Source organism: Panthera leo, chromosome A3, assembly GCF_018350215.1.
Source record: "Panthera leo isolate Ple1 chromosome A3, P.leo_Ple1_pat1.1, whole genome shotgun sequence".
Classification (NCBI taxonomy): domain Eukaryota; kingdom Metazoa; phylum Chordata; class Mammalia; order Carnivora; family Felidae; genus Panthera; species Panthera leo.
Window position 1 is genome coordinate 69,848,381 of NC_056681.1, and position 16,683 is coordinate 69,865,063.

The window sequence follows — 16,683 nt, forward strand, 5'->3', positions numbered from 1 at the left end:
TTGGTTAGTGACATCCAAACTGTACACAGTAATGGAAATGAGGCAATATAAGAATGGAAAAAAATATTTATAGCCTCAACACCTTAATGGATAACATTTAATCTAGTTATCTCAAAGAGCCATTGTCCAGTAAATTAAGTATTGAGAACAGCTGATTCTAGAGGTTACTGAGGTCATCTAACATCTTAGTCCAATCTTGACATTGGAAAGGCTTGAATGAGATTATACAACATAACCATATATTTATCTTATTTCCAAAGAAGAAAACATATGTTGCAGAACCAGAGTCAGCATCCTGATTCAGTATTTGTCATGGACTGAATGGTTGTACCCCACACCAAATTCCTAGGTTGAAACCCTACTCCTCAGATATTAGGAGGTGGAGGCTTTGGGAGATAATCAGGATTACATGAGGTGATCAGAGTGGAGCCCTCATGAATGACATCACTGCCCTAATGAGTTCCTGGAGAGCTTGCTTCCCCTCTCTGCTCCCCACCAGGTGATGATACACAAAGTCAGTGACCTTTAACCTGGAAGAGGGCTCTCCCCAGTATTTCACCATGCTGGCACCCTGATCTCAGATTAGCAGTCTCCAGAACTGTGACACATAAATTTCTGGTTTTTACAAAACACTCAGTCTATGATACTTTGGTATAGCAGCCTGAATTAAGACAGTACTATTTTAGATCTTGCATTACTAGAGAAAACTCACCTTTACATAAAATAAGAAATAGGACACAAAACTTAATAGATTTCTGATATTATTACAATAACGGAGGAAAATCTCTAGTAGCACATGTACAGTATGCGGAATGGCTAATACCTGTTAACAAAGGTAGCTCATGGCAGTACGTAGGAACTTAGGGAATGTGTACCTTATAGCTATCTGAAGTAAATTATATTCAAAATGTGCAATTTGCAAGTAATACTCAACCTATGGGGAAAAACAATGGAAAAAGAGTAGAAAAGTCATTATGTTTTAAAATATTGAATAGAGGATTCCTTCTTCTTCTTCTTCTACTTCTTTTTTTTTTTTTTTTTAATTGATATGCTTCTCCTAGAGTAGTATGGGAAAAGCTTTGAATGGAAATTAAGGGAACAGACTTGATAACCATACATGAGTCTATCAACATAAATAACTAAATCAAACACTTTAAAATTTATAAATAGGAACAAAATATTCACAGAGTGAAAGGAAAAATGATTTGAATGAATTGAGAGAGTCAACAAGTACACTGAATCATTAAAACTAGAAATCCTTAGAGAATCTAGGGATTTCCTGACAACATGCAATACTTCAATGTTTCATTAGGATCCTTTTAGGTTCTGCCACCACAAATCAGTTTTAGGAATCTAGATACAATTTTTTAGAAGATTTCTTTAATTTTCCCATGTGCTAAGTGTTTAACTTGTTCCATAGAGAGGCTGTGGCTCATAGCAGTAAAATAATGCAAAACCACTTATTCAATAATGACAGATTGTAAAGCATTTTATGTGTAGATAATACTATTTAGTGATGTTAGCCATGGCATTATTATAATTAATGCTTCCTTATACAAACTGTTGGTTACTTAAGAGCAGTGTCTTCTCTGTTCCTCTTCCTTTGTTCAGCTGCTAGCCTGGTGTGTACATATAAGAGTTGCTTAATAAGTGTGTTTTAATGAGTAATTAATTTCCAATATTAATTTCCTGCTTAACTTCTATGAAGCTAGCAATGTGGGATGAAGATGATTAAGTTTCTTTTCATAGGCAAAATTTACTTGCCACAAAAGGCTAAATTTAGTTTCTGTATTCTCACATCAGAAGTAAAGAACTTTAACAACTGGAAACACTTTTATTTGGGCAAAGTAAATCAAAGGGTTTTAGTATTCATTTCTATTAAAATATTCTGAGCCAGTTTGAGATGCATTAGCTGGACATTTCTAAATTATTTTCCTTCATAGACTGTTGTTTCTTAAGTAGAGCTGAAAATGAAGATGATGATGGTGATGCGGCAGAAATACAACAACCGCACTCAAATTCACAAAACCATTTATGTAATCTTATTAATTATTAACATGATGTGGACCAAGATCAGTTAAGAAAGTAACTATTAAAATCCAGTGGGGTGCACATAATACCTATTTATTCCTCACTTCATACACAATTCTTAGCACAGTCCCTGGCACATTGTAAACACTCAATAAACATGAGGGAATAAATGAAAATTGAACAATTAAATGGTAGAAATCAGCTCTTTTGACCCCAAATTATATGTTCTTTCCTCCATACCATGGAGGTTTATCAATCACATGCATCCTAAAGTCTTATACCATATTTATAGGAAGCAAATTATTTGAATTAAAACAAAAAAATTGAAATGCAAATAATCCCACTAAAATAATGGCTTAAGGAGCTTCTTTAAAAAAAAAAAAAATCACCTTCTGTGAAATACTAGCACTGTTTCCTGCATGTAATCTAATGTTTCATGATATACATATAGTAAGATATCCATAAAAACAAATCTTTTAATTAAATTAAAATTATTTAAATGAAATTATATGAATTAAATTTTTCATAATTTTAATAAATTGTATGATTTATTAATTATAATGACATGTTTTAAGCTCACATATTTGTACTGGATAGAATGTGAATTTTCAGCATGGTTACACTGGTGACATTTTAAGATGATCTCAAATAAATTTTAGTTTTCCTTCCAATTTTTGCCTTAATAAACTTAGAAAAAAACCCAGAAAGGTAGTATTTAAAATGACATTCTCATGGTTTCTGGGTGGCTCAGGCTGTTGAGCATCTTACTTTGGCTCAGGTAATAATCTCACAGCTGGGAGTTCAAGTCCCATGTTGAGCTCTATGCTGATAGCTCAGGGCCTGGAGCCTGCTTGGGATTCTGTGTCTCTCTCCCTCTCTCTCTCTCAAAAATAAAAAAACATTATTTTTATTTTTTTTAATTTAAAACAGCATTTTCTGCATTTTGGTCAGAATAGTCATCTCATGTTTCACTTAAATTGGCCATCATGATACTTGATGGGTAGTTACTAAACTAAAATGCTCCATCCAATTAAAGCAATTCTAAGCAACTACATCAACTGTGTATATGAGAAATACATAATTTAAAGTTTTCTTCATTTCTAAATATGATCGTCAGGGACGCCAAGCTGGTAAATGTGATAGACATGTTCTGATTCCAATGGGATGGATGTTGATTAGGATGTTTTTACATACTGTAGATAACTTGGCAGAAATAACTGAATCATCCATTGTATAGAGTCATATAGTACTCAACTAAAGTTTTCAGTGACTTTCCTGTAAAGACATTACACAAGACCTACCTTTATTTTTAATTTTTTTTAATGTTTTTATTTATTTTTGAGACAGAAAGAGACAGAGCATGAGCAGGGTAGGGGCAGAGAGAAAGGGAGACACAGAATCTGAAGCAGGCTCCAGGCTCTGAGCTGTCAGCACAGAGCCTGATATGGGCCTCAAACTCACAGACTGTGAGATCATGACCTGAGCTGAAGTCAGACTTTAGACCGACTGAGCCACCCAGGTGCCCCAAGACCTACCTTTAAATACAACACACTAAGAAACATAATTATTTGCTATTTGTAGTTTAATCCTATTTACAGCCCCATAAATTCTGACTGAATTTATCTTTTTATAATGAACCCAAGTGCAATGGTATTCAGAAATTCAGAGTTCCACAATTTTAAAACTGAAATGAATATTATCTTGTTTAACAGATTAAAAAAATCAAATCAAAGGCCCACTTTTATAACACATGATAAAACCTTGGTTAATTGGCCTCAGGATCATAACTATGAATGAAACTCCAAAATGAATGGTATAGATAACAGCCAAAGTTGTTTGAAAAGCAGACTTCAGCTAACAAATCAGATCAAAGCTGCATACTTCTTAAACTCCTTAAAATAACCCAAATTGGTTATTTTTTTTCTTTTCACATGAATTTCAAATAAGAAACTGAATTCTAATTTTCTTTCTAACAGATTCCCATATTGAAAGGTTTGAAAAATGATAAAGAGTAACCAACTAAGTCCCTCCCAAAAAAAAAAAAAAAAAAAAAAGAGAGCATCTGAAACCACATATATCAAAATTTGCAAGTTAATCATTTAACGTTTGTCTGCATCAAAAAGAGATGGGAGTACTCATATATATGTTTTTTTTACATTTACACATGAAAAAAGTGAAACCCAGAGTGGGTAAGCTACTAATACAAAAATGCCATTAGCAAAAAGATACACAGTCTAAGAACTTTTCTATTTTACTTTCTAAACCAGGACTGTCCAGTAGAATCTTCTGTTAACAGTGGAAAGTTCTATAAAACCTTGGACTGGATTATGACCCTTTACCAAGAGTAACCTCCACCACGTAAGTCTTCCCATCAAGAATCCTGTCCTAGGAAATATCCCAATGGTCTTGTAAAGATCTGAACAAGAAGCAATCATCACAATAAAAATTCCTGTCTGTGAGCACTTCAGTGCAGCTCTGGGAAAATAAAAGAATTTGGCTCATGATCTAGCTCAGATCAGTCTTCCACACAAAGTAAAGAAAAATGCACTGTGAAATAATTCTCAGAATATAATATATGCTGCAAAGACACTAAGAATATGCTAGAAACTAGTACCGAAAGGGAAATACTTTCTTATAGATACACTTCCTTATTCTTCCAAAGAACTCCTTAAGGACAATTACATAAGAAGCAAATTTTATTTGTGGGAGATTTGGCATTTGATTTCTGTCAAATGATGGAAGTGGAAAGAATAAATTATGACCCACCTTGTATCTCTGGTAACATCAAAATTGGCTTCAGCACTCAAAATATGCAGAACTTGGTTGTTTTTGTTTAGATGGAATTAAAAAGAAACTTGTAGATCTAATTTCATAATTTATTTTTCACATGGCTGAAAGAGTAATCAGGATATTCTAGTGCTATAAACCTGGGATGTGAATTTTACTTGCCAATTGTTATGCAAAACCAAAGGCACGTATTGGAAATTTAAAAAAAAAAAGAAAAAAAAAAAGAAAAATTGGGAAGAGCTTATCCATTTTAGGCACCGGTCACAGAAATCATGGAGAATAGGCCCTTGTCCTTGTGGCTGAGGCAAAATGGCAGTGTGGAAGGAAGCCAGAGCCAGTCCCAGAGATTAGGAGTTCCAATTGAGTCCCATCACAGACTACTTTCTGATGTGACAGTGAGCATGTCATTTCACATCCTGAGCCTCAATTGCCTCATATTTAAAATGGAAATAATGAAACCTACCTCATAGGATCAATGTAAGAATAAATTAGTGATAGTCATATAGAATATATAGCATGTAGCTGACACACAGTTAACACTTAATTACTCCCCCACTTCAATTTAATCGTTTGGTATGAGCAAGTAGGGAAAAAATATTTAAATTAAACCTAACTTGAATCTTAACATATTTAACAACAATTTTTTATCTTATACTTCTATCTTGCAAAAGGAAATTGTACACGGAGTAACAGCAAGAATTTGAATGCCAACTGATTTTCAAAATGGTGCAGTATAATTAGGAAATTCATGAGTCAAATTCCTGTTTATGCCTGCAATGTAAAGGCTAATCATTTGTTTGTTTTCTATAAGAAGGACTTGATTAAAGCCTCTAGCAGCAATAATTAAATAACCCTCTGTGTTGAAGGACGCAGGCTCAGCTAGTACTGTGGTGTGCTAAAACCCATAATTAATGCATAGGAATGTGTGTAAATTAACAACTAGTATCATTTACACTAACACTACAAATGTAGGTTTCTTTTTGGGGAAACTACCTCCATGTTTTCTGTTAATCATCACATCCTATAAACACAATATATGACATAAACAGCATTCTAACATCTATACATAGCGTCTAGTTCAGGCCATGATCTGGATGTGGAGTGAGCAAACTATTCTTTTTTCTTTTTTTTTTTTTTTTTTTTTTTTTTTAGGAAGGGCCCCCCTTTTTATTTTTTTTATTTTTTTCCATATATGAAATTTATTGTCAAATTGGTTTCCATACAACACCCAGTGCTCATCCCAAAAGGTGCCCTCCTCAATACCCATCACCCACCCTCCCCTCCCTCCCACCCCCCATCAACCCTCAGTTTGTTCTCAGTTTTTAAGAGTCTCTTATGTTTTGGCTCTTTCCCACTCTAACCTCTTTTTTTTTTTTCCTTCCCCTCCCCCATGGGTTTCTGTTAAGTTTCTCAGGATCCACATAAGAGTGAAAACATATGGTATCTGTCTTTCTCTATATGGCTTATTTCACTTAGCATAACACTCTCCAGTTCTATCCACGTTGCTACAAAGGGCCATATTTCATTCTTCCTCACTGCCACGTAGTACTCCATTGTGTATATAAACCACAATTTCTTTATCCATTCATCAGTTGATGGACATTTAGGCTCTTTCCATAATTTGGCTATTGTTGAGAGTGCGTGAGCAAACTTTTCTAAGAAGGATCAGATAGTGAATATTTTAGGATTTTCAGGCCATCTGGTCCCTACTGCCACCACTGAACTCCGTTGTAGTCACCAACAATACATAAACAAATGTGTGCTCCAATAAAACATTACCTAAAAAATTAAAACAATCATTGGGCCAGATTTCTCCCAGTGATCTATGATTATAGGTCATAGTTTCCCTAATGCTGAACCACAGTTTGCTGACCCCTGCTCTAGATCCTAACTCTCAGCTAGTACAATTTAAATGTTATTTTAGAAAATCATTAGTTATAGAACAGGTGAGGGTAGGGGAGTATAAACCTGACACAAAAACTTGACAAGCTTTGAACCTTTCTAAGTTATTCTCAAACATAAATTAGAAAACAACATGACACAGTGAATTTACCACAAGTTTGTTGTAAAAATAAAGTATCAAGATTTAAAAGCATTTTGAAAAAAAAAAGTTATATACTTGTCAATCATTATTATTGCTGTTGCTACTGCTGCTGCTGTTGCTGTTAATTGCTGCTCTTTTCAGCTCTATGTTTCAAGACCCCTGGAAGTCACATCTAATCTGGGATAACCTCAGAGGATGCAAGTTGCATAAAATTCACTCACAGCTGCTCTAGAATTCTAGAATTTGCGAAAGATCAGGTGGGCTTAGGAGCCTACAGACTGCCATCATAATGCAGCACTTCCTGAAGTCAACCCCAAGGTACATTAGTCATGACAAATGTCTTTTTAAGAAGTCCTTGACCAATATATTTGGAAAGAGTCCATAGAACACTATACACATGAGCATACTGCCACACTATGAACACTAGTATTAAAGAGATATTTGTCCAGGAGCCCTTGACACATAAGGTTAGGACACTTATACTCCTCTGTCAGAGATTCAAAGTGCATGATTACCAAGTGAAGATGCTGAGATGTCCTGCAATAAAAAAACAAACAAAAACAAAAAAAACAAAAACAAAAAAAGGAAAAAACTGCATACCTTTGCGCAACCCAGTATTTCCAACATTTATTTGTATAGAAATCCTGTATTGTGTTGTTGCAGCCTATTACCATACTTAGAGTAAACATTGGGAAAAGCTGTCATATAGATTATTTTGAACCAGTACACTCCTTTACTCTGGGTGTGGGGAATCTACCCCGCTATTCTCATATCTGACAATATGAGGGTAGGGACACTCATTTAGCCATTTGCTTACATTCTATCAGTGTGGCATTATATTGGGATTTTTACCTGTAACAATCAAGTAAAGACCAATCAAATTTGTAAGATAATCTAAGCAGTATGAAAATTACCCTCACCTCAGTATACTTGAAAATGGGGGATGGAAAACAAATTTCAAACATTAAATATCTCTGATTTGAACTTTGAAAGATAACAAACATATTCACTGAGATAATGTCAAGTGATACAGACTTAAAGAAATTTGTGCTGAATGCACTGGAATCCATTAAAATCCAAATAATTCTTGCTTTTGCTGAATGTTGCTTAAGCTATCTAACAAGAAGAAAAGGATGAAATAGAACTGCATAGTTCATCAGTTTCCTATATATGGCTTCTTATAAGATTTCTGGAGGCTTGACACAGACTATTTAATCAAAAAAGGCAGTTCTGTTCTGCTGGCAAACCCTTACTGGGCAGTGATTATCTGAGTTATGATCGGTCTTTAATTTCCCAATGTTTCTTTCCTTTGCAACCAAAATTTTCTTCCACAACAAAGCTGTACATCAATTTTGTCTAACATCAATTTGGGTACTAGAAGCTGGAGCTGACTTCTGAAATTAAACATATAAATTAACCAAATCAACATATCTACAAAAAATAAGCAATATATCCTATTTTTAGCATCTAGTATAACCCGTGACATACAGAAGGAATTTAATAAATATTTGGTGAACAAGTAAATGAAGAGATGAATCAAGGAGAGATATCAACTCCTTTAGCTCAAATATACAACTACTATTATTTATAAATCATTTTTACTGAATAATTTAGAAATACCTTCTGAAACTGAATATCCAATAATTTAAGAGAACTGAAACAAGCAAAATGATAATCTATTACTACAGTTACTCATTTCAATATCATAACTATGGTTTGCCCACGCACAGTAATGGAGAAGTAAAGTACATTGTGCTGGGTAAGATAATAAATTCATCCATGATACAGAGACAGTAGGCAGAACAAACTTTTTATTATAGTGCTTAGATTATATTGTGGAGTCTATCTTTGTACTTTGAAGGATTAAAAACCATCAATACAAATTCAGTGTCATAAAATTCTTTAACAGAGCAATAGAACAATCCTCTATCAAATGCTTAGGAAAAGGTACACATCCAAACAGACTATGAGAGTTCCCCCCATTTCTAGTGAGATATACATATATAATATCTACTTAACAGTGTACTTCCTAAATTACTTTTTCACACTAGTGAAAAGAAAAAAAAAACTTTTAATCATTCTGAGTATCAATCTAATAGGTTATACAATCTGTAAAGTACTGATTTCCTTTATTCAGGATGATAGCATGGTCCCATCCATACATCCTTGCCATTTGTAAAACACTGACTTATCTCAAAATAAGTTAAAAATTCTTTTTCAGGTGATGCTGGAAAATTATTCACTTTATTTTAGAATATATTACTATTACTATTTCAAAACACTCTTCCCAGAATATGTTTATAATGTATATGGTACAGATACCACAATTTCCTTCCGTGAAAAAATAAGTCTTTGTCTATAAGTGCACTTTAAATAATTTCCTGAGGTGATTTTTGTTTTCTTTTATCTGTTAATGCATGTACATCTTAACATTTTAATATTGACAACATTTTAAAATCATCGTGACTATTAAATATTACGGAAGACTTAATTAAACATTTCCATGGCAATTTAAAGATTCACCAAACTAAATCTGGTATTATTTCTAAATATTTATATGCAGCAATTAGTACTAATACCTAGATACCTTTTATAAGTGAAATAGCCAGATGACAAATTAAAAAACACACTTCAACTAAATTGCATGAGGAACACAATTATAATTAAAAGTACTTTAAAAATATAGTAAGTGCTCTTTCTTCACTTTTGGGGATAAAAGCCAGTAGATGACTAATAATTTTATACAAGTGTATTAAATGTGATGCCAGGAAGTAAAATAAGAATCAAAACTAAAAATATTGATGGGTAGGTTAATATTTTCCAAATTCTGTTTGCTCTTCAAGGGTTCACTGGTTGCTCCAGTCTTATTGAAGTCTCTCTCACTGGCTTAGAATTCACTCATTTCAGAAGAATTCTGATGATTCAGGGGGCACCAGATACATATTGTTCCCCAGGCTTCTAATGTAAAAATAAAACTTAGCAACTCTTTTTGGACTTCAGAGTAGTCACAGCATAGACAACTCCCTCTCTGGCAGTCACTGATTGGGCACGGTTGCTTTTTGTCCGTGTTCCATAGTCAAGACACTCAACTGAATTATAGGTTTGGAGCTCTATTTTTATAAGAAATGATAGATAATTTACAATTAGGGACAATGAAAAAGACACCCTTGTCCTGAACAGTTGTCGGAACACTGTAAATGTACTGAACGGGTATTTCCATGAATTCAAAACGGCTTATCCATCGATTTTAGATCTGCTGTTAGGGTACACCAAGAAAACTTGCTGAGAAAAGTGACAACCAGGCAGCAAAGAAAAAATGCTATATCTGTTCTACACACCCAAGGGAATAAATACACTGAATTACTCCAGTGTTTGTTAATAAGTAGATTTGTGCCTAGGACCGTGCAACCAGGACATGAGGAGAAAAAAACCTGAAAATCCCTGGCTATCACCACTATCTTAACCAGTTTATTAAAATTCTGTAAATGCATCTTATTACATATTCTCATTTCTCAAACAACACATGGGACTCAAAAGAAAAGGGAAAACAAATCACTATTCAAACACAATATAGAGTTGAAATAGGAGTTTAGATAAACAAACAGGATGAAAGTGTATTTGGTTTAAAATGTGTCTAATTTAGTCACTTACCTTTCATTTCAATTCTGACGTTTCCAAGGGTCAGAAAATGACATCAAGAAATAGACTTGGCAGAACAGTTTACACATACTCATACTGAAACAGCCTTTAAAAAAATCATTATTAATATAGTTCCACATTTAAAAAAATCAAACTGGGGAACACAAGGCATAGAGAAGACCACAGTTCTCATCTGGTAATTCCATTTTGTCTCCAGAATAAAAAGGTCACTCTCACTCTCCTTCTTCCTGTTGCAATCCAGACATCCTGCAATGTTTTCCAATGGGAACACGTTTTGCAGAGCAATATACGGTGTGGTTGCATTCCTACTCAGGCCTTCATTCTCCTAATAGCTTCTCATTGTTTCTGCAAGGAGAGAATCTTCTGATATCTTGGAAAAATTGGGAACTCAAAATAAAAACTTTCCTGCAGTGCTTTTACTTGCACAGCCAGCCCTTGCCATGCACTAACATCTGCTAACCCTGCATTTCACAGGTCAGATATCCCCACAGATGACTGATTCCAGAGCCCCAAACAGGCTTTTCTTGATATCATTTATGCATGTCTCACCTATTTCTTTTTGAAGGGTATATGTACAAAGAAGATTCTGGGAAAAGTACAATTCCTTTGCGACCTTATATATAATTATGTGATGGCAGCAGAGAGCAATTAAAACAAGAACATGTATGGAAGTGCTGGTTACTTGTGTGCTAAGCAGACTAAAAATATTGGAACCATCTCCTGGCCTAATGTTTAGAGCAACCTATAAATGTTTCCACACTTTGCTACTCACTATTTCTTTTCCCAAAGTAGTGGGAGAAAGTGGCTGGATTTGCTTTTTCTGAAGTCTTTTCTGAAGTCTACAAATCTTCTACAATGTGACAAGATATTAGCTTTGTAAATAATTCAAATAGGAAAGCTATACAGAAGGGAAAATGAAAATGAATGGGTCTTAAAACAGCAGTAAAAATTAAAAGAAGTATTTATAAGCATGTGAAATCATATACCTTGTTCTCATTCATTTCTCAGAATATGTATGTGGCAATTCAGGCTGGCTCTCATTACAGAAATAACTCAGTGAATCTGAGTTCACTTCATGAGCTTTTTCTCTTCAAGAATAAAAGAAAGCAGATGAAAAGCAAATATTAACAATAAATTGAAGACTATGTGCTACATATCTATAGCAGGGTTTCCTCACCTTCATCGCTATTGACATTTTGGGCTGGAAAATTCTTTCCTAAGGGGACTGTCCTGTGCGTTTTTGGATGTTAAGTAGCATCCAGCCACTAAGTACCAGTAACAAACTCCCCAATCCCCACCAAAATCACTCCTAACTTAGAACCAAAGACCCACAGCAACGTAAAAGGCAAAGACTTTTTGGGATAACAATAAGCACTAACATCAACTGTGTCTTTGGGTTTACGTTAACAATGTTACACAGAGGATATGCTATTTAATAATCACAGACACAATAGTTTTAATTATCATTTCCATTTTATAGCAGAAAAATCTGAATCTCCAAGATATTAAATAACCTGACAATTCTGGTTTATATAGGTGGCTAGCAAAACTATGGAATGGCTTTGGAAAGCCAGCAAAACTGATTCTTTCACAGATACACAGACACATGGTAGAGGTCTGAAATTTAAACAGATGATTAGTTCTGATCTCGGTAAACGCGCGCGCACACACACACACACAGTACACACATACAATTGTTTTCAAGTAAAGCTTTAAGTCCCTATAGGTCAACAGTAGTATGCTGGCAGTTAATTTATCAGATTTTATTACACTCCTCAATAACAGAAGCTGTAATAAGGGTTGAGAAAGCCTAGGCTCAAAGCCCAGACTATTTCCTGGGAGATGCATCTTGAGGACAACATGAGGGCTGAAAAGGGATGGGATGAAAGAATGACTGAAGGCAACCAATGCCAGGGGTAGTAGATCTGATTGAAGGGAGAAATTTATGCCTCAACTAAAGGCAAGAGAGAAATAAATTAAATTTTGCCTATCCCCTTATTTGTTTACAACAATGGTTCTCAAAGTGGGTAATACCAGCCCAAAGGCACAAATCTTTTAAATTTGTGATTGCATAGATAGATAGAGAGAGAGAGAGAGAGAGAGAGAGAGAGAGAGAAATAGAGAGATAGATAAGTAGAACATGGGGCTGTGCTGACATTTCTTATGGAAGAGTCAAGGATACTAGAAGTCCTATAATGCAAAGGATAGTCAGTATGTTCCATGTTGCTTCAAAATACCCTATTATATATCTGAATGAATAACCTCTTTATAATTATTGGAGCCTAGAATTTAATTTTTTTTACCCTTTCAATTTTTTTTATTTTTTTCAATATATGAAATTTATTGTCAAATTGGTTTCCATACAACACCCAGTGCTCATCCCAAAAGGTGCCCTCCTCAATACCCATCACCCACCCTCCCCTCCCTCCCACCCCCCATCAACCCTCAGTTTGTTCTCAGTTTTTAAGAGTCTCTTATGCTTTGGCTCTCTCCCACTGTACCCTCTTTTTTTTTTTTTCCTTCTCCTCCCCCTAGAATTTAATTTTAAGCAAGTAAACACTAAGTATTTTTTGTACACTTGAACTGGATTTTTGTTATTTTGGTTGTTTGTTTTTTGTTTATTGGTTTTTGGTTTTGTTTTCAGAATGCAGCAATTATGTAAGCCTAGAGAAGCATAAAACTTATTTTTTTTGCAAATTTATCAAGAATTGTTCACCATTTCAAAAAATAAGTCACCAAATACAATACCTCTCAGAGTATGAGTCACCAATATAACACACCACCATTTGTGCAAATGTGGCTTTATATTCAAGGAACTTCTATATTTAGGTATAAGCAGCTGAGTACCTTTTATGACTTTCATTATTTACATGCCTGAATATTTGCACATTGAGACACATATATTTTTATAAAAGTACCTTCCTCATATTTCATCTTTACATTTAACTATATGGAATTATATAGATTTTGGAAACTATGTGGTATATAAACTATGTCATCTCTTACTAGACTATAATATTTATGAATTTCAATTTAGGATACTAAAGCAGGACCTATATAAATATATTTTATACGAAGTATGTATCGAAACTGAGACCCTGGTAAAAGTTCTATCTTTTCTCACACTTACAAATACTACAACAAAATGACAAACCTATTAATTCCCACCCTTGTTTGTAATAATAGGCCCAAATGTATTGAAAAGAATATTCAAAATGTAAAGCCCTTTAACATGAGCTTCCTTAGTAACCAGAAAGCAAAATAAAGATGGTTTTGTCTAACCCTTCCACCAAATTTTTATTATGAACCTGCTACATTGTAGGGACGGTTTGTAGGTGTCAGAGATAGAGAGATAAACAAGTCAGACATGGTCTATGACATCACTGACTTCATGTTCTAGAAGCAAAATATGGAAACTAAATGAAAAGAAAACTATTTTTGTTAAAATTTAAACTGTTAAAAATGTAAACTATTTGGTAAGTTTTTTATAGATTTTGGATACAAACTCAACACCCAAAAACCAAATAATCCAGTGAAGAAATGGGCAAAAGACATGAATAGACACTTTTCTAAAGAAGACATCCAGATGGCCAACAGACACATGAAAAGATGCTCGATGTCACTCATCATCAAGGAAATACAAATTAAAACCACACTAAGATACCACCTCACACTGGTCACAGTGGCTAAAATTAACAACTCAGGAAACAACAGATGCTGGCAAGGATGTGGAGAAATGGGAACCCTCCTGCACTGCTGGTGGGAATGCAAACTGGTGCAGCCACTCTGGAAAACAGTGTGGAGGTTACTCAAAAAATTAAAAATAGAACTACCTTACGACCCAGCGATAGCACTACTAAGAATTTATCCAAAGGATACAGGAGTGCTGATGCATAGGGGCACACGTACCCCAATGTTTATAGCTGCACTTTCAACAAGAGCCAAATTACAGAAAGAGCCTAAATGTCCATCAACTGATGAATGGAAAAAGAAGATGTGGTTTATATATACCATGGAATACTACTTGGCAATGAGAAAGAATGAAATCGTGCCATTTGTAGTAACATGGATGGAACTGGAAGGTATTATACTAAATGAAATAAATCAGAGAAAGACAGGTATGTTTTCACCTATATAACTTGAGAAACTTAATAGAAGACCATGGGGGGAGGGAAGGGGAAAATAATAGTTATAAACATAGAGTGAGGGGGGCAAACCACAAGAGACTCTTAAATACAGAAGACAAACTGAGGGTTGATGGCAGGGGTGAAAAGGGGAAAATGGGTGATGGGCATTGAGGAGGGCACTATTTGGGATGAGCACTGGGTGTTGTATGTAAGCAATGAACCATGGGAATCTACCCCAAAAACCAAGAGCACACTTTAAACACTGTATGTTAGCCAATTTGACCATAAATTATATTTTAAAAAATTTAAACAAACAAAAAATAAAAGAAGGAAAAGCACTTCTGATGAGGGTACAGAAGCATGTTTCTAACTGCCTGTTATGAGATAATAGGTCAGCATCAGGCCAGGCCATCCAAACTGATTCCAAATCACTTCTTCAAAGTAACTCCTGTTTTTTCCTATTCTGAATCATCTTCCACCCTTCCTCATCTATGCTAGATCACAGTGAGTTTCACCTCCACCTTCCCACTTGACATACTTGGCCACTTTTATTAATCACCTCTATTGGGATAATTTTGACAAGTCAACCAGAAAGTGAGCTGCCATCTCTTGCACTTTTTTGCACAAAGAGCCATCTCTTACGCTTTTTTGTGCTCCATCCTGAGCCCAACAGAGTGCTTTACATAGAATGTGATCCATAAATGGTCAATATATATGGAGCAGAAAAGTACTAAGGGAGATGAACACTGTTACCTGGCAAGAATAGGGCAGGCACATGGGAGATTTAAGAGACAGGCTTTAACTTTCCTTTACTTATTCATTTTCACCTCCTGATGGAATGTAGAATAGGGTAAGCGTGGACCCATTGTGGACACCAGATCTGTTGAACAGAGTTAAAATCCTGATTCAGCTATTTGTTATTAAACCTAAGGCAAATTCCTCAAAGTGTCTGAGTCTTAGTTTCCTAAGACAGAGCAAAGAAAATCTTATGAGGTTGTTATGATGTTTCAGAAGTACTTGGCAAAATGTATAGAATACAATAAGAGGTCAGGTGTAGCTCACTTCCTGTTCTCTAGTTTAGGAGTTGTGCTTACACTGTTGGAAGTAAATGATCTAAATATGTGATGTGATTGGACCACACCAATTACATTATAGATCATGTAGACTCTAAAAACTGAAATAGAAAAAAAAAAAAAAAAGCTGTTGCAATCAGACAAGTAAATCTTAATCTGTATTCAATTGACATATTGGAATCATACCATTTGCCATGATATGGAATATTGTGTGTAGGTTATATTTATATATATATATGTATATATATATACGTATATATATATACATATATATATATATATTCAGAATTAAGAAGTCCCACTGTGGGACAAAATACACACATTAATTAAGAACATTTTTTAATAGTTGGATCTACATTTTCTACATACCTCATGTACGAACTCCCTAGCCCACACTTCCCTACATACAGGCACACGAAAGCAAAAATTTTTAATGACACCCAGAGGCCTAAAGTAGTCATCCATTTTAATAAGGTTAACCATTTATTCCTCCTCCTGAAGTATTATATATGCCATATATAGAAATTATATACCATCAAATCTCACTACTTTCCTCATTATATCATGTTTATATCATGTGTTTTCTTTTTTCCAAATGGAAGTAAAAAACCAAAGCATAACAGTACTGCTCAATTCTGATTTAATACAATGATTTTAAAGCTACTTGGTCAATTATTTTGAAGGGGTGGCGTTATATGGACCATGTTGTGGAGACTTCCATTCCCAAACTGACTACATATTACTGCCAATGCTCGGTTTGCAAGTTTGCTTTCAGTTGATGCAAATGCTACTCACAAAGAGTATGACACAGGAATGTTTCAGCAGCTTATGGAACAGATGAGGGACATCCAGGAACTGAATCATTGACAGATGCACTTGAAAATGGAGCAAATACTCAAGGTCCAGCAGTGCTGGAAAGAAAACATGGATGAGTGGGTAGGTAATAAAGGGGATAGAATAG

The 16,683-nt window shown here is 34.7% G+C and overlaps 1 protein-coding gene across 19 annotated transcripts in view; it reads right to left on the reverse strand.

Moving 5' to 3' along the window:
* The window catches only part of NRXN1 (neurexin 1), a 1,135,337-nt gene that overhangs the window by 1,043,930 nt on the left and 74,724 nt on the right, over nt 1-16,683 (reverse strand). The window contains exon 5 of one of the 19 annotated variants that reach the window (XM_042932234.1): nt 10,924-10,935. The exons of the other annotated variants lie outside the window; for them this stretch is intronic. Coding sequence (XP_042788168.1) covers nt 10,924-10,935 — 12 coding nt within the window. The remainder of the gene's footprint in view (nt 1-10,923; nt 10,936-16,683) is intronic. 19 annotated transcript variants of the gene reach the window in all.